This window comes from Plutella xylostella, chromosome 19 (genome assembly GCF_932276165.1).
Source record: "Plutella xylostella chromosome 19, ilPluXylo3.1, whole genome shotgun sequence".
Lineage (NCBI taxonomy): Eukaryota > Metazoa > Arthropoda > Insecta > Lepidoptera > Plutellidae > Plutella > Plutella xylostella.
Genome location: NC_063999.1, coordinates 5502887 through 5526783, shown reverse-complemented (window position 1 = coordinate 5526783; position 23897 = coordinate 5502887). Strand labels below are relative to the sequence as shown.

At 36.5% G+C, this 23897-nt stretch overlaps 2 protein-coding genes across 2 annotated transcripts; both read left to right on the top strand.

The window, feature by feature from the left end:
* Positions 1-3534: 3534 nt before the first annotated feature.
* LOC105388033 (store-operated calcium entry regulator STIMATE) lies at positions 3535-9880 on the top strand. Its single transcript, XM_011558867.3, has 6 exons — positions 3535-3855; positions 3956-4100; positions 4506-4627; positions 4864-5063; positions 5893-5967; positions 7115-9880. Exons 1-6 carry the CDS (start codon positions 3726-3728, stop codon positions 7202-7204), a joined length of 762 nt encoding a protein of 253 aa, XP_011557169.1. The 5' UTR covers positions 3535-3725; the 3' UTR covers positions 7205-9880.
* Positions 9881-10721: 841 nt separating this feature from the next.
* On the top strand, positions 10722-23409 carry LOC105388034 (dynein axonemal heavy chain 12). Its single transcript, XM_011558868.3, has 2 exons — positions 10722-11027; positions 11498-23409. The coding sequence occupies exons 1-2, from the start codon at positions 10893-10895 to the stop codon at positions 23162-23164; spliced, it is 11802 nt and encodes a 3933-aa protein (XP_011557170.3). The 5' UTR covers positions 10722-10892; the 3' UTR covers positions 23165-23409.
* The last annotated feature ends 488 nt before the right edge of the window (positions 23410-23897 follow it).

Here is a 23897-nt window from a genome sequence, read left to right as displayed (position 1 = left end):
CGGTTGTAGAAACACACGCTCACAGGAGCGGAATTTAATTGAAATTAGTTATACTTATGATAATTAGTAGTAGTTTAGCACATCTAGATATGTGAACCCATCAACCCGCAGTGGACCAACATGGTGGGAAATGGTCCAAACTTAGGAAGGCACTTTAGGCCTAAGGGATATGCACAAAGGTTCCATTCGAGAGAGCCAGGTGCAGGTACTTACAGCCCCACAGAGAATAGAAATAGAGAAATAAACAGTGATAGTGTGACGAATAGACCAGTAAAGCTGAAAATACCATGAATAGAGAAGATTTGAAAAGAAGAGGCTTTAGGAGGAGAATAGATTAAGAGCAAAATTTTACTAGATAATAAGAGAAGTGAGAGAAAAGGTTGTGAAAAGAAAACTTTGACTTAAACTAAAAGCATTTTCTGGCTGGTGTAAACCTGGATAACCCAGATGATATGATATGACGAGAGGGTCGTAGGAACAGAACAAGTTGAGACGGTATCCTGGGTCATCTACTAACGCTACCTAGTGGTTGCGCTAGATGTGAGCGCCCGTATTGATACGGTCAAAGGTGCATTTGCGTGTCTGCGATCCATGTGGCGGTCAAAACATCTCTTCATTAGAGTGAGAGATATTTAACACCAACGTCACTAAAGTCGGTATTATTATACGCTTGCGAGACCATAAAGACACATAGGTACACAAAAGCTGCAGGTCTTCATTGACCGCTGTCTCCGGCGGAACCTTCTAACAAAGATCTGAGGAAAACCTGCCATGAAGATCCTGTTGGTTCACAGATTAAACGCCTCAAACGAAGTTGGAATAGCCATAGCCTGCGTAGAGACTAAAACCAAACCCTGAGACATGCTCTCGAATTGTATCCGCAGGGCAAGCTTAAGAAAAGCCGCCCTAAATAGACCTGGCGGCGCTCGATCGGACGGAGATGCGGGATGTTTAAATGACGTGGTCCGATGCAAAGGCTGCTGTCCACAGTCTTGGATAGAAAACTGTTGTGTTTACCTTCTGCCCCACTGGGGGAACATAATGATACTAAGAAGAAGAATAAAATACAGAAGGACATGATTTATAATGTTATGAATTAGAAATTTTAGTGTTTTTGTAAAACATTTTTTTTCAGATAGTTGTATTAGCCGTCTTTGATGGATCCTATAGTGTAACTGGCGACCAAGGCTGTTTGTGTAAATGGTTATGATTACTCATAATTACGGTTATTATTACTCATAATCATTACAATTATAATAATATTAGCATAAAATATTATTTTATACTTTTATTCAATAAAAAATCACTGTCCAACATTGGGTGTCCATAACTGGATTTTGGGTGTCCATCACTGTGGTTTTAGGTATTTTTTACAATTATACAATTTACTGAAAAACCAATAGTTTAAATCAAGCTAGTGTACATTCATCTTAAACGGCAACATATTCCTACGATTCATACCAACTTTCAATATCCCAACTAAAAAATTGAGCGAGTAACAGCCAAATCATTTGTAAAAAATCCTTAAGGTGTCCATTACTGGTGCCGTTACGTTAATAACCATTTTTTTAATACTTTTTTGATTGTTTTGAATTAATGACACCTTAGCCAACTAATTATAATCATTAAATGCGCAATATTTAACTTAATTTAGACACAGGGCTTCAAAATAGGTGAAACATTAAGAAAATGTTCCAAAAGGTGAAAACAAAAATGCTAAATTAAAAAAGAATTTTATCTGAAAAAAAAATCAGGCACTACAGCTTAAAAACATAGTCAATTTATAAGCTTTAAAATGACAAATGCCAATCTAAAATCGATTAAGGTATGACCAAGATATAGCCAAAACAACCACATAGGCGGACAAATCTCAGCAGGGAAACGAACAAGATTTATTCCAATTTTAAGGTAAAAGCTCTTATAACTGGACTTTGTAGAGCTCTGAACCGTTTACTAATTATTGTTCTCCGATAGCACGGTTCCTCAGAAGCGTCCATAGTCGAGCTGGCTTCAGTGATCGTAACTGATCATCGAGGTTAAGCAACAACTGGCATGGTCAGCCAATGGATGGGTGACCGATTTCAAGTGGTTCTTTTCTGGACGCTTCCATGCTTGGGACGGCACGTTAGGCCGTGGGTCCCGGTTGCTGCTTCGGCAGCAGTCGTTAAGCCTAGTCAGAGGCTTTCGGGCGGCTTGAAAACTTCTGATAGTCGGGTTGCCCACTTACCCGACAACTCTCTCAGCACAAGCTTGCTTGTGTTGGTGTCCACCAACCCGAACTATGCCAGCGTGGTGGACTAGGCCTAAACGCTTCCTTCATTGGAAGGAGACCCGTGCCCCAGCAGTGGGGACGTGATGGGTCGATGATGATGATGATGATGACGGTTCCTCAAAAGCACAGATCGACGATAAGGTTGCTTCACCGAAATAATGCTTGTCCGATAACACGGTTAGCCGAAAGTACTTTTCAGTAGGTTCAGAGCTCTACAAAGTCTAGTTAAAGGAGTTTTTACCTTAAAATTGGAATGAATCTTGTTCGTTTCCCTACTGAGATTTGTCCGCTTATGTGGTTGTTTTGGCTATATCTTGGTCATACCTTAATCGATTTTAGATTGGCATATGTCATTTTAAAGCTTATAAATTGACTATGTTTTTAAGCTGTAGTGCCTGAAATTTTTTCAGATAAAATTCTTTTTTAATTCAGCATTTTTGTTTTCACCTTTTGTAACATTTTCTTAATGCTTCACCTATTTTGAAGCACTGTGTCTAAAATAAGTTAAATATTGCGCATTTAATGATTATAATTAGTTGGCTAAGGTGTCACTAATCCAAAACAATTAAAAAAATATTAAAAAAATGGCTATTATTTTATATATTTTGTTTTAAAACATAAATTTTGGCAAAAACCTAAAAAAACTTAAAACTTAAATAACTCAGAAATGGTTGACTTTCGGATAATGCATTATGGGGTTCAATCGACTGGAAATGCCTTCGTCTATAACCCATTTAAAGGAATACATCGACTTACCAATCACCCTGTATAATAAACGCTAGTAATATATAAGTCAATGCATGTTAGGAAATCTAGCCGCCTTGCTTCTTGCTTGCCCATACCTTCAATCATCATATTCATCCCAGAGAAGGTAAAGATGTATCGGTGTACACACGGTTCTTTATCCGGAAATCCTCGTAATGACGCTTATTGTTGAGTAAGGTAGTAGAATATTGTAAGCAAGTCTTGTAAAAATCGAATCTCTTTAGTTAACCTCGGTACAACTCTATACAAAACATACAAAGTTATATGTTACATTATAAGTACGACAAAGCGATGAGGAGAAACATACATAGATACGGATAGACACAGTCCGTTAGACCTTCCCGTTCCCGTAGTTCCTTCACTGGCGCGGCGCCGCGGTGATGAGAATCATGAAAATAATTTTCTTTAAATCATTATAGAGGCAGTCAATGGCTCATGCTCGTAGCCGCTGTGGAGGAAAAAAACAATATGACAACTTTTTGACATTGACACTTCACAGTTGACACTTGACACTTTTTGTAAAAAAACGAAAATTACAAAAATATTGCGAAGAAACTTTAAATTATTTTAGAAAGATAATTTATTTTTGATATATTTATGTCTGGAATTTTATCCTTTTAGAGAGAAGCATATATTTTATGTTAAGTGTATTTTGACGTCTAACCAATAACCCTATATGAAATGAAAAATGAATAATAGTTCAGATGTTCCTTCTTCATACTGGTCAGAGCTTCATTGCTCCAAGGATGCTTTAACGGACACATATGGGTGGTTCTTGCAGTTCCTGCTGGCGGTACTTGCGTTTACATGTCTTATTGGTAAGTTCTAATAAAGTTATTTGGTACATTTATGTTTGATCAAAGTCAAGGTAAGATACTTTTTGAGTAACTTTCATTTTATTGAAATGGTTTTTTTCAGGTAAACGATTTTGTGAGCCCCGCTACGCTCGTCGGCCATGGTTGATCTGGTTTTATGACACCTCAAAGCAGGGTCTGGGGTCGCTGCTCATACATGCTGCTAATGTATGGCTCTCTCCACATCTCACTGGCAACCCCTGCACTTGGTAACATATTTCACAATCTAGTGAACATACTTACATGTAACTAACTTAATTAATAAAGTGGTATTGTGTATAACTTGAGCTAACTCAAACAAGTGCACCCTTGAACATGAGTTAGCAGGCAAGGTCAAAGATCACTCTGCTCTCTTTATCTTTGACTACCTAAGTCTTTATAAAATTATTTATTTTATGCATATTTATATGTATGTTGTCACCATACATTGTATTTTAACTCTACAGCCTTAGCATTTTATTTATTAAAATATTACAACACATCTTTCTGTGGGTAGGACACAATTTTACAATTGTGTCTGATTTCACAAGTCCATTAATCTGATATGGAAATATGAATGTTTTGTATATGTAACTATACATACATAATTTAAATATTCTTGTTTTCTTTTTCAGGTACATTGTTAACTTTATGCTAGATTCTACTTTAGGATTATTAATAATTTGGGCGGGAATAAGACTGGCACAGTACTGTGCACGGAAATATGATATACCACTGATTAACTTTGGTGAATATGGTAAGTTAATTTAAAAATATATATTATGTATTTTTTGTTACAAAATTAGCTACTGGATATTTATTATGTAACAAAATAAACTACTTGAGCAATGCAAATAATAATTTGATGCGGACTACTACATGCACCCTATTCTACGCTTACTCGTAAAATGACACTTGCAGGTGTCACGCGTCTGCACCACAAACAGACCCTGAGTATTGCAGCTTTCACCCAAAACCCCTCTCTACCCGCAGGCAAGCCGCCGATGTGCAGCGCGTGGGTGTGCCAGTGCGTGCTCTACGCGGCTCTGTCCACATTCGCCAAGTCGAGCCTGGCGCTGGCTCTGAGACTGCCGGCCGTGGTGGCCGCACTGTCGGGCCTGCGCCTGTCGCCCTTCACGGACCCCAAGCTGGAGCTCGCGGCTGTCATGCTGGTGATACCGTTCTTTGTTAATGTGAGTATAAGATGGGAGGTTTTATAACGTATAGGCTGCTAAGCAATTGACTGTATCTGCCTCCAATTAATTGGAATTCAATTGGAATTCAATTGACTGGTTGCATAGCACGATTCACCAATCAGGTCAGCGTATTAGGGCCTAATCTCACTAGGCTGGTCTAGGTTTGAATCATACCAACACTGATTGCTTGCAATAATACATCTAGATGTGTAGTTTTCTTCCCGAAGTTTTCCTTTAGTGAAAGCGATGGTATAATTAGTGCCTAAACTGTAATGGAGACTGTGAATGTTAAGATAAATAATTACAATTTACAAATGTAGTTACTTCCGACTCTTACAAGAAAAAAAAACTTTATACAAACTGATTTTGTCATTAAATAATGGAATTAGGTATTACTTTACCATTAATTAAATTATTTCATAATAACGACCGACGGCACTTTGCTCAACTTGTTCAAATTTTGCAATTGAATATGCAAACATAGTTTGCGCACTTGTGTACATAAATAAACATTCAGTCTTGTAGGAGGCTCAGATTATTTGCGGTCTGTGTGTTAGTTGTTTTATACCTACATAATTATGTAAGTCATAGATAAGTAGTTAACAGTTTCTACTAACTGAATTTCGAGAACTGATTTAGAAAACATCTATCGTACATTGACGATATTGTGATTTTTAAAGTTAGCGAGGACCTTTTTTTAAATAAGTATGCGAAATGGTTACAACAACGTTAGGTATACATTTCTTGTATGTGTAATGTTGTTGTACATAAGTATTTCACATATTTTTTACATTTCCAATTCAGTAAGTGAGTGTGTTTGTTTCAGATATTTATATTTTGGGTGACGGACAACTTCCTCATGTACAAGCCGCGCGGCGTTAGTTCTAAGATAAAGACGAAGGTATGTGCTACATTTTTTTTTAATTATATTAAGTACTCACTAGTAGACTCAAAGGCTTACTGAATGGTATAAGTGTCACCGCACACGGGTCACCGGCCACAGATTTGAAGCGTGTGGCCGCCACCGGCGTCAACCGTGTGCGGTGAGTCCATATAAAATGTACGGAAATTACATGAAATATGCCAGTGGCGGCGTTTTGTGCTTGTGGCCGGTGGCCCGTGTGCTACACTGTGTGTGGGGACACTAAGAGTCATTTATTTTTTATCTTGATTGAGTCTGGATATCTGATATTGCATCAAGGAATCAAAGTGATTGCAACGTCCAAGATTACCTAAAATGTATCTGCATTTTTACAGATAATATCTGACATAATATTATATCGTACTTATTATTATGTATCACCTTCTTATTAGTTTCTTTCTAAACAGATAAATAAACGTAATTTTCTGTATCAATTAACTTGGTAAAACTGTGTCGTTTAAAAGTTAACTGCCATTTCAATAAGTAGGTACATTCATTATTTTAGTATTTAAAAGGCATGGGGGTCTTATGGTTTCCGGAGGTAACTACAAGTTTAGTTATTACCACCATAATTAACCCCTAAATGGCATAACGAAAGTAATTACCGTACAATGACCCCAAATCGAAGTTAACCGTATGCGTGGTCGATACCCATTCATTAAATATTCATCTATAGGAATGCTATTGTTGTGGCCCTACAAATTAAATATTTCCACGATATCCTTTCGTCCTCTGAAAGAAAATTTAATTACAGTTTGGATTTTACGATCTCGATGTAATAAAATAATCCTGTCGAAATTTCGGGTAAGGCAGAAGGCATTGCGGCCATATTTTCTAAAAATTACCGTTCCTTTGCGACGACTCGGTGCATCACTCCATTGGGGCCTGACCAAAAATTAACAAATTGTTTTCAGGCAGCATTTTGTTCTCTATTACACACATATGCTGCATTGTTGGCCGGAAGGGCATACTGTTAAACACAAATCTTAAATTATTAAAAATAAATTTCTTGTTGGCAAATTCGAGTTTTATCATCGCCTTCAGATAAGCTCCAATAGCTGTCTCCAAAACATCCATCAATACCCGTCTCAAAAAGCCCCATCACTAACCCATACCCCGCCCGCAGGTGAGGTACCAGTCCATCAAGAAGGAGAAGTCAGGGTCTGAAGATGAGGAGCATTCCGCAGACGAGCGGCTGCTGGGAGCCAGCGTATGACCACCGCCCCGGCCGCCTCGGGCTTGAGTAATCTCGTAGGTAGGTGCATATTACATTGTATGGTTAGCCGTAGGTATACTTACGTGGCCTGGCTATGTTTACTGGTGCGTTTAGGTAGCGATTCTTAAGCAACGACGCTGTATCTATTTAGTGCTGTCATATCATACATAACCTAACTTAATATTTCCTTATTTTAAAAATATGTATAAGATAGAAATTCTTTATTCGGTGTCCAGCACCACACACCAAACTTTTATTTATACCGTAACTTCAGAATCGCTGTCTAAACCTACCAATCTATTTACATACAGATTTTCGGTTTAACAGATTGTATGTACACTAGGACTGTAAATTATTAAAATTTTATTATCTCACAGCTAATTCATAGATAGAAATTATAGAAAGAGGTCATAACTTCCATATATTCCATAATTTATGTTCGACCATTAGACAATGGGGAAAGTTCAAATAATAATATACTTATAAGTATTCCACATGTCCATTTAAGGGTAGAAAAACGTTGCTCGGTGGGGTGCGACAAGGTGAAATCGTTTCATTTTAAGAAAAAAAAATCGCTATTTTCCGAATCTGTAACTTATATTATACCATATCAACTGCTAGGCCAGTATTTCTGGAATCTATATTCATACGGTTTGGTTTTAAGTGTCAACAAACTTCCCAATTTCTGTATTATCAGGTATTATGCAATCGGGCGTCTACAGAAAGACTTATCTTATCTCTGTAAATTTATCAATGACTTCCTTATTACTTAATACTATTACCGTTGGAATTTCTACTAAGAACGCACCTAATAAATATTTTACCGAAAAAGGGACAACCGATTAATCAACAAGTGAACTACAGCGACAGCGGTGGCACTTACTTGTCATTTAATCTTAATAATATAGGTAATCGGATCAATTATTTTATTTTAACTTGGTGACCGTAGTTTTGTATGTATACAGCCACAAAAAAGTATACAATAGCTAACGTGGAAGAATTTTATTTTTGTTAATCCAAATGCACTGATGTGCTGCTTTCTCTCTGCGTTTGTAAAATCATTCCATTTAATATTGGTAATATTTAATGACTAAATTATTAATAAGGTCAGTCGCCATGATTTGTACACAATCCTTTTCATGAGAATCACATAATTTATCTAAATTAACGATAGTTGTATTTAAATAACATGCAGTCAGTTTTTGAAACGAAAGTATGTTAAAGCATACATTTTTACCTAATTTATTATTGTCTATCTAATACAGAGGTTTCATAGATTCTTATAATTATGTTCCTAAAATCGTATTTTCGGGTTTATTTCCTCCCGGCGATAGTAATACTTAATATTTCACTCTGAAGTAAAATGGAAATTATTATTGAAGAAGTTACATTTGCTAAGGTGCCATGATTTTTTATTACTAAACAAAAAAAATTACATCGAACTAAGACTGAATGTAATGCCAACTTTAAAAAAAACGCAGTACCTACCTACCTATTTTCCATACACATTTTATATTTAAATGTGTACCACTTTATAAATAATATTTCAAATCTAATCATGCTAACAACTAAATACTCAATAAAAAATTTATTAATATTTTATATGGCCGTTCTTATTACTCTATAAAGAGTTATGGTTAACTATCTTATACCTATGTGTGTCAAAAAAAACGGTAGATAGATCTGAAAAGTAAAACTCAGCGTGTGTTTCACAATCTCTGGATAAGGGTTATCATAAAAATGATGCTGCCGCGATCGCCACTCACGAGGATGTCACTGCCAATACTCAGAGAGTGACAGACAACACATCCCTTTATGCAGCTATATGCCTATGGTATGGATAGGGTTCCTATCGTATAGATAGGGTTCCTATCGTATGGATATACATCCCTATCGCACGGATAGGGATAGACATTGTGAAATAAGCTTTCATTAATAGGACACATTTAGCTGGATACAGCGATACATTTGAAGCATAGAAGTAAATATAACTTTATAATTTGAAAAGTAACAGTAAAAAGGAAAGCAATCAATATACCTAATTATGTGTTTCATTCTACATATTATTGGCCATTTAGTTAAATGTGATCTATTTAACTCTACGAGTACTTACAAGTGGTGTATCATAATATATCATATCATCACAATTAATTATGCTGTACCTATGTACCTACTAATAACTAGTTATATGTATCTATAGGCATATTAAGTTGGGACACTATCTGTATATCAAAAGAATATGTTTCAAATCCGTTCTTCTATTTGTACATACTAAAATTAATTAAATAAGTACGTTTGTAAGTACCTACCTACCTACAACTATTCCATGTCTCGTCGATTTATCACTTTGAAAATATTATTAAGTTTATCAGTGCTTAAGTATAAAATGCAGTGCTCTGATTGGCTGATTTGTATTAAAGTTAGATACGCTACTAATCTGACCTGAATGATAAAATTTGAAAATCAGGTTATTGTCGATACCCTGATCTTAATGTATAAAAAAACATGTAAGTATCAAAGTAACTTGTAAATCTACGGTGGCCATTAGAATTCGCATAAGTTAAGTCATTTGAATGTGATCTAGTGTAAATAAGAAAATTTAAGTTTTGAAAATTGCATTGTACATACCTATACACGTCTGTGCATCTGTTTATAAAATAAAATATGTTAAAAGTCTTTTCTTGTTATTTTATTTTAATTAGTTGAGTACTAAGGTACTCTAGGCAGGATATTTAATTTAAGCTATCGTTAGGTTATTATAAATAACCATATCTGCCGAGGAACCAATAATCGTAGTGAAGACAAGCATATATAGCGTGGGAGGCCCTCCAGCCGCTGAACTGATTGAGTGTGAGCACTTGGAATAAAAAGTGGGAGGTCAGAACAATAATGGCCGCAAAAAGAGATCATATTTATCCTGAACCTACTTTGAAGGCTTAGAACAAGGGAAAGGCCATGGGAAAAGGTGTTTTTATACAGGTCGTGTTTTTAAAAAGTCGTGGATCAGACGATACAGGGAGATAAAGGAGGTAATTTCCAACATACTACAACACTTAGGGCCTTACCACAAAAAAATAAACAGTGTTCAAGAGTTGTTTAGCGCTGTCAAACGCCTACCAAATCTGTCAAATTTTGATTTAAAGACTTGTTAAACGGTGTTTAATGTTTTTTTGTGGTAGCACAGTTATTGTTTTTAATAATTTACTGATTAAATTGTCAGAAAACGCGGTAATTTCACTGAAAAAATTAAAATAATTCATACTTACCACCTTTTCTTACCTATCTTTTCGTGCAATGAAGTTATGGCCATGCTTGGGAAAGATTTTTTGTTGAAAATTACTTCCTTTAAGTATCTCTTTTTGATCTACGATTTTTTTTTCCACCCTGTATAGTGGTTGTTTACTTGTTGCTGAGGAGATATTTACAAAACAAGCTTGGCGTTGGCGTTGCCATCATAGGTTGCCATTGTTGCTGCTCTGTTGGCTGTCATTGGTTGCTATTGTGATTTGTCAACATTGTGAAAGTTATCAATTGAAAATATTTCTCAATTTTATAAATATAACAAAGCAGCAGTTATTAGTCGTTACCTTTTAATAGTTACAAATAATAATTAGTTTACCTACCTGCGATGTTAGTTTTTATAAAAAAATATTCAAAGTGATGTGTATCTAAGTGTTATATAGAAGAAATGGAAGAAAGTGAGCTGCGGAAATTATTGCGAACCAAAAATGGGTGTAAAATTCCGAAAATGCTGCCCATACCTGATATACGCGCCTTGGAGAAGCTTCCTTTCACGCCGCTGCCTCCGTACAATAGACTCAAGGTAAGTTCCCCAGTTTGGGTACAATTTACTGGTAAGTAGATTTCTTCTTACTTCTTATATATAAATATACTAGCTGTTCCCGCGAGCTTCGCTTCGCCTTAAAAAGTTTTCCCGTGGGAATTCCGGGATAAAAAGTAGCCTATGTTCTTTCTCAGGGTCTGGACCATATGTATACCAAATTTCATTCAAATCCGTTCAGTAGTTTTGGTGTGAAAGATTAACAGACAAACACAGTTACTTTCGCATTTATAATATTATACGAGTAGTTAGGATTAGGATTAAATTGAGTGTTTAAGTACATCTATTGTAGTATTTATTGTGTTGCACATATAAAACAAATAAGTATTTCTCTACCAGTTACCTAATTCCTTTGGTAATACCGAGAAAAGATATTGGTAGTGTGATAGGCTGACGAGAGAGAAGTGCGGACTAATTATTTTGTAATACTGTGCCTCTAATCAAAATTTCAGGATAAGCAAGCGAAGTTCCGCAAAGCGCTCGAAGAGAAAGCGTCGCGGCGGAAAATACAAATAACACGACCACGTATTGAGAGACTCGAAGAAGAGCTACCGGAAATATCTCAGGAGAGGCACATCGCGGTCCTACGAGAGTCTGCGCAGCGCCTGCAGCCGCCGCCCATGCTCAAGACCTGGGAACGGAAAATAAGCAGCTTAATCTCACCAAAAATGCGCAACAACTACCCGGCATATTTACAAGAACTCTTCAGGGAGGCCAAGGACGAATGGAACAAAAATCTCAAAGAACTCGCCGTAAAAACTGTCATCCGCGATGTCCCCGGCGTCCCCAGAAAGAAATACGAAGAACCGCCCTTCAAATTCAAAGGCATAACCAGTAACTATGAAAAAATGCAACGCTTCAAAAGGAAACTTCAAGGGGCATCACTAATTTTACATCCGTTTATACGGCTCATCCTGGAGTCTGCAGAGAAAATATTTCCGGATGCAATTATACATTTGAAAAGTTATAGAGACCAAGGACCGATATCTTTAGGAGATTTTGAAAATAAAGCTCTGGATGAAATCAAACGTGCAGATCATTTGGTGTCTAGTACCTGGTACGGTACCCTCGTAACTTGGTTAAAGAACCCCAGGTGCTTAAAGGGCATGCGTGAAAAAATGATACCGAAGTTCGTAAGATGTGCCACCAAAATGATATCTATTCAGATTCAAGAATTAATGCGCAGATCGATTGATCATATTATCGATTCACTGGGTGATCCAGACTGTGTGCCTATATTAAATTTAGAACTGGATTTTAACGGAGAATTCATTTACGAACCTTCAATTGAAGACCTTAATATCATGTTTCACAAAATTGCGGATTCGATTTCAAACATATCTCGCCGACTTATGCCTATTGAGCAATACCTCCGGATGCCGTACGATTTTGACGCTCTACCCGTGAAGTACAACGAGTGGTTATATGAAGATGGTCATAAAAGGCTGCAGGAGAAAATGGACGAAGTATATGCCCCACTCCCCCAGTATTTAGAATCATTACGTAATGAGTATAATATGTTATATGGCGAGGCTGTTAAAGTAGCTGTTTTAGATTTTATACATTCTTGTAATAATTTTGAAGAAGCCCGTGATAAAATATGGTACTATCAAGATATAGATTCAAACATAACCAGTGTCCTTGAAAACGAATATTTCAATTTCGCGGTTGTATGTCAACTAAGAATGATAACAGGACTAAAATCCAAAGCATTAGAGTTTATTAATTATATCATTGAAGGAATTGTGAAGTATCACATAAATGAAAATGACAGCATATGTGCAGAATTTGAGACAATAGCAGAGAAGGCCTTGAAAGAACCTGCTAATGCTGAAGAATTAGTAGAACAAGGTATCTATATACTTCATGCTAAAACTGTGTTAGTAGAAGAATTGAAACAAAGAATTCATCGTCAAATTGAAATTGTTTCAAGTTTGATAGAAATGGCTTCATTGACAGATGAACATGTTGAATCTAACACACGAACTGTTAATTGGCTTAAAAAAATAAAGCCTATATTTGATAGAAACGCTGCTGCATATGAACAATTCAAAGCAGAGATGGAAGAAAGATTGCAGAATACAATTGGAAATCTCAATAATCTAGTACTTGACATGGTTCCTTTTCTTGAGCTTCTCGACCATATGGATGATGTGAACAATACTTTAGAATATCTCGAATATTTGCGAAAACTCGTTCACAAACTGGATGATTATGATAAAATTGTATCGTGGATTAACAAAGAGGAAGCCACATTTAAATTTCCCATCTCGCACTATTCCGAGCTAGAAGAGCTTAAAGATTATATTAAACCATTTCACTGTCTCGTACATTTAGTCCACAGATGGAAACGCAGTTATTATACGTGGATGGACGGAACATTCGAATATCTTGAACACGAACAAATCGAAATAGATCATGATTTTTATTATAAAGAATTTTTAAAGTTGTCAAAAGCATACCGAAATAAAATAAAACAACAAATTGCTGAAGGAGTCGAAAAGAGATTTGATGGATTAGTAGATGATCCAGACCCCAATAACCTTCCTGCACCTATGAAGCTCTGTGCTCAAGCAATAAATGAGTTAAAAGAATGGAGACCAAACGTTCAAATGGCTCACATAATGTGCAATCGAGCATTGATGCAGAGACATTGGGATGAAATGTCCACCATCGCAGGATTTGATTTAACCCCAAACGCAGGCACAACTCTTCGTAAAATAATAAATTTCAACTTATGGGATGATATTGATCAATACGAAATTATTAGTATAGCCGCTACAAAGGAATTAGCCCTAATTACCAATTTAAACAAAATGATGGCCGAGTGGAACGATATTTGTTTCAAAACTAGTCCCTATAAAGATACGGGAATTAATATATTATCAGGTTTGGATGACATACAAAGTGTTCTTGACGAACATATTGTGAAAACAATAGGAATGCGTGGTTCAGCCTTTGTAAAACCGTTTCACGCAGAAGTGTTTGCATGGTATGACAAAATTATCAGAATGAATCAAACGATTGATGAATGGGGGAAAGTGCAAAGTCAGTGGCTGTATTTGCTTCCTATATTTTCATCAAAAGATATAGTTGCTCAAATGCCAGAAGAAGGTGTTATGTTTGCTGAGGTCAGTAATATTTATCGCCGTTACATGGGTGCGGTTGAAAAAGATCCACACGTGATTGATATTGCTGGCATGGCTGGTGTATTGGAGGCATTCAAAGCAGCTACCGCGTTGCTTGAGAAAATCAATGATGGTGTTAATAATTACCTTGAAAAGAAACGTTTATACTTTCCAAGATTTTTCTTTTTGTCAAATGACGAAATGCTGGAGATATTATCTGAAACTAAAAATCCGTTAAAGGTTCAACCTCATTTAAAGAAATGCTTTGAAGGTATAAATAGATTAGTATTTGACGAAGAATTTAATATATCTGCAATGATATCTATGGAAGGAGAAGAAGTAGAATTTCTTGAACCCATAAGCGTTTCAGCTGCTAGAGGATCAGTTGAGAAGTGGTTGGTGCAAGTAGAAGACCAAATGCTAAAAGCTGTCAAATCAGAAACTGAAATATCTTATTACGATTACCCTAATGTTGGCCGCGTAGACTGGATGCTTTCTTGGGAAGGAATGGTTGTTCTTTCCATAAGTCAAATATATTGGGCTATGGACGTGCATGTAGCTTTAAGAACGCATGTGTTAAAAGAATTGCAAGCATTCCACGAAGGATTAAATAAGCAACTTAGTGAGACCGTGGCAGTCATACGTCGATCAGATCTCACAAAATTAAATAATATTACAGTGAAAGCTCTGATCGTTATTGATGTGCATGCTAAAGATGTAATACAAGAATTGATAAACAAAAAGGTTACTGAAGTAACGGACTTTCAATGGTTAGCGCAGTTGCGATATTATTGGGAAGATGACAAAGTAATGGTAAAAATTATTAACGCTGAAGTCAAATACGCCTATGAATACTTGGGTAACTCAGATCGTTTAGTAATCACACCATTGACAGATCGTTGCTATCGAACGTTAGTTGGAGCTTACTACTTACACTTGAATGGTGCTCCTGAAGGGCCCGCAGGGACGGGAAAAACCGAAACAACTAAAGATTTAGCAAAAGCTCTAGCTGTACAATGTGTTGTATTTAATTGCTCTGATGGTTTAGATTATAAAGCCATGGGCAAATTTTTTAAAGGTCTTGCTTCATGTGGTGCCTGGGCATGCTTTGATGAATTTAATCGTATTGATGTGGAAGTGTTATCGGTCATTGCACAACAAATTTTGTGTATAATTCAAGCAATAAGGCAAGATGTGGAAACCTTTATTTTCGAAGGCACCACTATAACGTTAAATAAGGCTTGCTATGTATGTATAACAATGAACCCAGGCTATGCAGGTCGCTCCGAGCTTCCAGATAACCTCAAAGTATTGTTTCGTACTGTCGCTATGATGGTTCCGGACTACGCTATGATAGGAGAGATATCTCTTTATTCTTTTGGTTTTCTCGATGCTCGAAGTCTGTCTATAAAAATAGTCACAACATATCGCCTTTGTTCAGAACAACTTTCGTCACAAAATCATTACGATTACGGTATGAGAGCCGTGAAAACCGTTTTGTCAGCTGCTGGAAATTTAAAACGCAGTTTTCCCAATGAAAGTGAAAGTATATTGCTTCTAAGATCAATAACAGACGTAAATTTACCTAAATTTTTGTCATACGATGTTCCACTTTTCGAAGGTATCATATCTGATTTATTTCCGGGCATCACATTGCCTAAACCTGATTATGTTAATTTCTTAGCTGCTTGTCATGAAACTTGTGAAAAAAATAATCTACAACCATTAGACTGCTTTTTGTTAAAGATTATTCAAACTTATGAGATGATGATTGTCAGGCACGGATTTATGTTAGTTGGTGATCCGTATTCCGCAAAATCTATGACGTTAAAAATTTTAGCTGAATCACTATCGTTGATGGAAGAAAAAGGTGTACCAGGTGGTTGCAAAAGTATGTATAAAGTGCTCAATCCTAAAGCAGTCACTATGGGTCAGCTTTATGGCGCCTTCGATCCAATTTCTTACGAGTGGACTGATGGTATTGTGGCCACCATTTTTAGGGAATTTTCGTGTGATGACTCACCAGTAAAAAGATGGATAGTGTTTGATGGACCCGTAGATGCTGTATGGATCGAAAATATGAATACTGTTCTTGACGATAACAAGAAATTGTGTCTGACATCAGGTGAAGTCATGGCTATGACTAACTACATGTCAATGATATTTGAAGTGATGGATCTTTCCCAAGCTTCACCAGCTACCGTATCTAGATGTGGTATGATTTACATGGAATCATCATCAATGGGATTAAAACCTTTTTATTCTTCATGGGTTAACACTCTCAATCCTATATGGTATGAAGAAAATGAACAATTTATATTTGATATGTGCGAGTGGCTTTTCGATCCCTTGATTTATTATGTTCGAAAAAACGGTGTACAATTAGTGACAGCCGGTGAGGTTAATCTACTTATGAGTACTTTAAACCTTGTAGAAATGTTAATGAACAATGCAATTGAAGGTGAAGAAGATACAAGACACTGTAGAACGTGGTTCTTGGCTTCTTTAATGACAGCTTTAGTGTGGGGTATTGGAGGAATACTGAATGCTAGCTCCCGGGAGAAATTTGACGAATTAATTAAAGAATATTTTAAAGGAGAAAAGGGCCTACCTCATGGAATTGATCGTTTGGATGTATCAGTTCCAGGCGATGGAATGATTATAGATCATTATTACATGTACAAAGGTAAAGGAGCTTGGAAACCTTGGTTAGAATACGTAAAATCATTACAGGTCAAAGAACAAATTAATTTGCTTCAGACTGTTATCCCAACAATGGAATTAGAAAAATGTGTTTTTCTTCTTAAGATCCACACCAAGTTTAAGAAGCCTTTACTTCTAATAGGTCCTACTGGAACTGGAAAAAGCTTTATGGTTCAACATTTTCTTATGAACAGTATAAGTATGGATCAGTACACCCCCGGATTTATAACATTTACAACTACTACAACCTGCAACCAGGTTCAAGAATTAGTTTTGTCTAAACTGTATAAGCGAAGAAAGAATATTTACGGCCCATCAAAAGGTAAAAGTGCCATAATTTTTATAGATGACATGAACATGCCATCAAAGGAGGTGTATGGAGCTCAACCAGCTATCGAATTGCTAAGGCTCTATTTTGATCAGAAACACTGGTATGACCTTAAATCCACTGATAAGTTATTTATTTTGGATACATTTTTTTACGGAGCTATTGGACCAGTAGGCGGCAGTCGACAATTAATTTATCCAAGAATGCTTCGCCATTTTAATATTTATTCGATTAATGAATTTTCTAAGGAGAGTATGACTAAAATATTTACGTCTTTACTGCAGTTAGGCTGGAAACGGAATGGTTTTGGGCAAGATGCACAACCGTACATAGTCAATATAGTCGCATCCACTATGGAGATATACGAAAAAGCCACAGAAGGGTTACGTCCTACTCCAGCTAAATCTCATTATGTGTTTAATATGAGAGACATATCCAGAGTTATTCAAGGGTGCTCTTTATTACGGAAAGAGTCGGCTGATAACAAGAAAACGTTTACGAAAGTTTGGATCCATGAAATCATGCGCGTATTTTATGATAGGCTATTAGATGAACCAGACCGTGATTGGTTCTATGAGCTTTTGAAAAAAACAACTAAGGAATCAATGAAAGAATCGTTTGAAGGTGTTTGTGATAATTATCAGGATGAAAATGGCGTCGTCAGTCAAGCTAATATAAAGAACATGATGTTTGGATGTTATTTAGATTTGGACAGTATTGAAGGTGAGAGGAAGTATGAAGAGGTTCCTTCTAAGGAAACTTTTCTTAACGTTGCTATTGCCATGTTAGCGGAATACAATGCGCTTCATAAAGCAAAAATGACAATTGTCCTTTTTGATTACGCTTTAGAGCATTTATCAAAAATATGCCGCATTTTGTCAATGCCTCAAGGCAATGCTTTGTTAGTAGGCGTTGGAGGATCTGGGCGACAATCGCTGACACGTCTAGCTAGCACAATTCTAGGACAGTCATTGTTTCAACCAGAAATCACAAAAGCTTACAGCCTCAAAGATTGGCATGACGACATTAAAATTGTCTTGAAAGAATCTGGTGGCTTGAACAAGGATACCACATTTTTATTTAATGAGAGTCAGATAAAAGTGGAAACTTTTATCCAAAATATTGATAGCTTATTAAATTCTGGAGAAGTTCCAAATCTTTACGGACTAGATGAAAAGCAAGAAATACTTGAATTGGTACGATTAGCTGCTCAAGGTGGAAATCGAAATCTGGATATAAGCCCGTTGCAAATAATATCATTTTTTATTGGTAGATGTAAAGCTAAGTTACATACAGTTTTGTGCTTTAGCCCTATAGGAAATGCATTTAGGAAAAGGTTAAGACTTTATCCATCTTTAGTCAACTGTTGTACAATAGATTGGTATGATAGCTGGCCAGAAGATGCTTTGGAAATGGTGGCAAACTTTTACATGGTTAAAGTCAATGTGCCAGATACCGTGAAAAAAGCAGCTGTAATTGCTTGTAAACAATTCCACGTAGATGCTCGTATCATATCTTCAGACTTTTACAGCCAATATGGAAGAAAAACTTACATAACTTCGGCATCATACCTAGATTTAATTAAATCATTTACCACTTTAACTAACAGAAAACAAAGGGAACTTAAAACACAAAAACTCAGATATACAAATGGCTTAGATAAATTAAATCAAGCAGCCGACGCTGTTGGTATAATGCAACGTGATTTAAATGAATTGAAACCACAACTAATAGTAATGGCAGCTTCCTCTGCTAAAATGATGGAAGAAATTGAAGTTGAAACAGCAAGTGCAGACAAAGCTGCTGCTCAGGTTAGAGAAGATCAAAAAGTTGCAAATGTTCAAGCAGCTGCTGCACAGGAACTTAAAAAAGATTGTGAAGCTGATTTGGCCCTTGCCCTTCCCATTTTAGAAGACGCTATTGCGGCTCTAAATACTTTAAAACCAAGTGACATTACCATTGTTAAATCCATGAAAAATCCTCCTGCTACAGTAAAGTTAGTAATGGCTGCTGTATGTGTTATGAAAGGCGTTCCACCAGATCGTATTCCTGATCCTAATAATCCAGGAAAAAAAATGATGGATTATTGGGGTCCAAGCAAAAGAATCTTAGGTGACATGGCTTTTCTAGATTCACTTAGAAACTTTGATAAAGATAATATACCCATAGAAACTATGAAAAAAATAAGAAAAGAATATTTATCACACAAAGATTTCAAACCTCATATTATTGCTAAAGCTTCGACTGCTGCTGAAGGCCTATGCAAATGGATAATAGCTATGGACATGTACGATGCCGTAGCCAAAGTAGTAGCTCCAAAAAAAGCAAAGTTAGAAGCGGCTGAACGAGAGTTTGCTGAAACGATGGCTATTTTAGATGAAAAAAAGGCGTTGGTGGCTCGTTTAGAAGCAAAATTGGCAGAACTAAACGAAGCTTTAGAAGAAGCCAACATCAAGAAAAAAGCTTTAGAAGAAGAAGTGCAACTATGCATCGATAAGTTGTACAGGGCGGAAAAGTTAATCGGTGGGTTAGGAGGAGAAAAAGTTCGATGGACAACTGCTGCCGAAAACTTACAGGTACTATTCGACAATTTAGCAGGAGACATTCTGGTTTCATGTGGTATAATTGCATATTTAGCTCCATATACTTTGCCCATTCGAACTAAAGTTACACATTCATGGCGTACACTAATCATAAAACTCCAGATGCCACATTCAGAATCCTACAACTTGAAAGACATCTTGGGCTCAGATATAAAAATTCAAAACTGGTGTATAGCAGGTTTACCAAGAGACCAATTTTCAATGGATAATGGCATTATTCAAGATAATTCTATGAGATGGTCTTTACTAGTCGATCCACAAGGCCAAGCAAACAAATGGATTAAAACTATGGAAAAAGGAAATGACATACAAATAATGAAATTCGCTGACAGTACTTATATGAAAGTTATAGAAACTTGCTTAGAATATGGTAAACCAGCATTGATAGAGTGCGTTCTTGAAGAAATTGAAGCACCTTTAGACCCTGTTCTAATGAAAAATACTTACACTCAGGGTGGCAAAGAATTTATTGCTTTGGGTGAAAACGTAATCGAGTATCATCCAAATTTTAGACTTTACATGACAACAAAACTGAGAAATCCCCATTACTTACCAGAGATATTTAATAAAGTAACTTTAATAAACTTTGCTTTAACGAAAGATGGCTTAGAAGACCAGCTCTTGGGAATAGTGGTGGCTAAAGAAAGGCCAGATTTACAAGATAAACGCGAAAAATTGATAGTTCAAAGTGCCGCTAATAAAGCAGCATTAAAACAAGTAGAAGACGATATTTTACGAACTTTACAAGAAAGTAAGGGAGATATTTTGGAAGACGAAACTGCAATCGAAGTTTTAGATTCATCCAAGTTATTAGCGGTCGATATTATAAAGAAACAAGAGGCTAGTGTAGAAACTGAATTAATTATTGAAAAATTCCGGCTTGGATATAGGCCAATTGCATCACATTCAGCTGTTCTGTATTACTGTGTTACAGAATTACCAAATGTAGATCCTATGTATCAATACTCCTTGGTTTGGTTTATTAACCTTTACATTATATCTATTGAAAATGCAAATAAATCTAGGGATCTAGACAAAAGATTGAAATTTTTAAAAGAAACATTTACATACTACTTGTATAGTAATGTATGTCGTTCCCTATTTGACAAAGACAAGCTGATGTTTTCTTTTATTATGTGTTCTAAAATGATGATGGCTGCAGATGAGATGAATCACGACGAATATGTATTCTTGATAACAGGTGGAATTGCTATTGAAAATCCCCTGAAAAAACCCGCAGAGTGGCTACCTATTAAGGGATGGGATGAAATCTGCCGTTTAAATGATTTACCAAAATTCCAAGGATTTAAGGATAACTTTACTAAAAATATTGATCAATGGAAAAAAATGTATGATGAATTAGAACCTCAGAATAAGCCTCTGCCCTCTGGGTGGGAAGAAAAACTATCACCATTCCAAAAGCTCCTTGTGATCAGAGTTCTAAGGCCTGACAAGTTGACCATAGCAATATCAGATTTTGTTGAGAAACAGATGGGGAAAAAATATATAACACCTCCCCCTTTTGATATTGGGAAATCTTTTGGGGACTCTAACTTCCTAGCGCCATTAATATTTATACTATCCCCTGGTTCAGATCCTATGGGAGCCCTAATGAAATACTGTGATAGAATGGGTTATGGGAATAAATTCAATTCCATATCCCTTGGACAAGGTCAAGGTCCGATTGCTCGGGCTCTCATAGAAAAAGCGCAACTTGAAGGTGGTTGGATTTGTCTCCAAAACTGTCACCTAGCTGTATCCTGGCTACCAACCTTGGAGAAAATTGTTGAAGGTTTAGATCTCACTAACACTGACATCAGTTTCAGAATGTGGTTGACAAGTTATCCATCAGACAAATTCCCTCAAGCTATTTTACAAGTAGGAGTAAAGATGACAAACGAACCACCTACAGGGCTTCAACATAATCTATTTCGTTCTTACAATTCCGAACCTGTAAAGGAATCCGAATTCTTCGAGGGATGTCCAGGGAAGGATAAAATTTTCAGTAAACTTCTGTACGGTATAAGTTTCTTTCACGCTGTTGTACAAGAACGGAAAAAGTTTGGACCTTTGGGTTGGAATATACAGTACGGTTTTAATGATTCGGATTACCAAATATCTGTCATGCAATTGCAGATGTTTTTAAACCAGTATGAAGAAATTCAATATATTGCCGTTAAATATTTAACTGGTGAATGTAACTATGGCGGCCGAGTGACTGATGACTGGGATCGGAGACTCATCGTTACTATTCTTGATAATTTTGTAAATGAAAGTGTTGTGAATGATCCCATGTATCAGTTTTGCAACCTGGGAGCGCAGTATGGATTACCCCGTCGTTGCGAATATCAAGATTATATAAAGCACATAGAGGCGGTCCCGGTGAATCCACCGCCAGAAGTATTTGGTCTCAATATGAATGCTGGAATAACTCGTGACTATAGTACTTCAATGGCGCTAACTGAAGCTTTAGTTCTGGTAGAAGGTGGTGGTAGTGGTGGAGAAGGTGCGAATACGGAAACAGTTCTCGTTCAAATGGCTACTGAGATCTTAGCCAAGTTGCCAGATGTTTTTGATATTGAAGTTGCTTTGCAAAAATACCCAGTTGACTATAATGAATCTATGAATACAGTTCTCGTACAAGAAATGGATCGTTTCAACAAATTGCTCCGTGAAGTCCGACAATCCTTGCTTGATCTTCAAAATGCCATAAAAGGGCTTATAGTAATGTCACCAGCATTAGATAATCAAGCAAGTGCAATGCTTCTAGGACGAATACCAGAAAACTGGAAAAAGTTTTCATATCCCAGTTTGAAACCATTGCCAAGTTATGTTGCTGATCTTATAGAACGTCTAGCAATGCTGGACAAATGGTATCAAACGGGTAAACCCGCAACCTTCTGGCTATCTGGGTTCTTTTTCACGCAAGCATTTTTAACTGGATCAATGCAGAACTACGCCAGAGCTAAAAAAATACCTATAGATTTGCTAGTGTTTGATTTTGAAGTTAGAAAGGTTGATTATGAACCGATAGCTCCAGTGTGGGGAGTTTATGTCATTGGACTCTTTATGGATGGAGGCAGATGGGACCATAAATTACAAACCATAGCTGAACAATACCCTAAAATCTTGAATGAGCCCATGCCTGTTATATGGTTGTTCCCTAAACTCAAAAATGATTTTGTCGATGGGAGTCGATACAAATGTCCATTGTATAAGACATTGGAGAGGAAGGGAGTCCTAGCAACTACCGGCCACTCATCAAACTTTGTGCTTGCATTTTACTTGCCTTCAAATAAGCCCTCAGCTCACTGGATTAAAAGGAGTGTGGCTTTACTTCTTCAATTGGATAACTGAAACATTTGCTTTTGTAGCTAATTAATTACGTTTATGTTTGGTATTTTTACTATATTGTACAATTTTTATATCAACTAATTTGTAGGTTTTGGCAACAAATTTTATCTTCCCTACCAAACTAATAATCTTTATGTATGTAGGTACTTACATGTACATTAGCTATATAGCTTCCACTGTGTTATTGCATTTTTGATGTTTCCTTATGTCTGTTAAGTAAAGTTGATTTTCCTTTGCAGTCATCAAATATGTATAGTCCAGTCAATAAATGACTCAAAATGAGGTGTAGAGTGCGTGAGCAGGTAACTAAGCGATTCCTTCAGAAACTTGTTCAGGAGGCTTAGGTTGTTAACATACCAAAAGCCCTGACTCCTAGGTGATGAGCGGGAATGAATTTTTCTTGTAAATTTTAACTTTTTCCGAGGGTAATAGCTCGAAAACGGTTAGGAATTAGAAAAAAACATATGAAATAAAAGTTTTAGATAATTTTAAGAGCTCCATTTTACTTGTTGAAAATATTTCTCTCCGATTCACCGTTTTCGAGATATAAGCTAAAAACCGAAAATTCGTACCTTTATCCCCCCCTCCTTCTGCCCGCTCATCACCTAGGAGTCAGGACTTTTGGTATGTTAACAACCTAAGCCCCCTGAACAAGTTTCTGAAGGAATCGCTTAGTTACCTGCTCACGCACTCTACACCTCATTCCTTGACTGGACTAGTATGGAATTTCGAATGT

Excerpts from the sequence above, each read along its gene's own strand:
- LOC105388033 (XM_011558867.3), top strand. The coding sequence starts at position 3,726 with ATGAATAATAGTTCAGATGTTCCTTCTTCATACTGGTCAGAGCTTCAT. Across the intron at positions 4,628-4,863 it reads GATTAACTTTGGTGAATATG|GCAAGCCGCCGATGTGCAGC; the intron begins GTAAGTTAATTT and ends CTCTACCCGCAG. Across the intron at positions 5,064-5,892 it reads TGATACCGTTCTTTGTTAAT|ATATTTATATTTTGGGTGAC; the intron begins GTGAGTATAAGA and ends TGTTTGTTTCAG.
- LOC105388034 (XM_011558868.3), top strand. The coding sequence starts at position 10,893 with ATGGAAGAAAGTGAGCTGCGGAAATTATTGCGAACCAAAAATGGGTGT. Across the intron at positions 11,028-11,497 it reads CTCCGTACAATAGACTCAAG|GATAAGCAAGCGAAGTTCCG; the intron begins GTAAGTTCCCCA and ends TCAAAATTTCAG.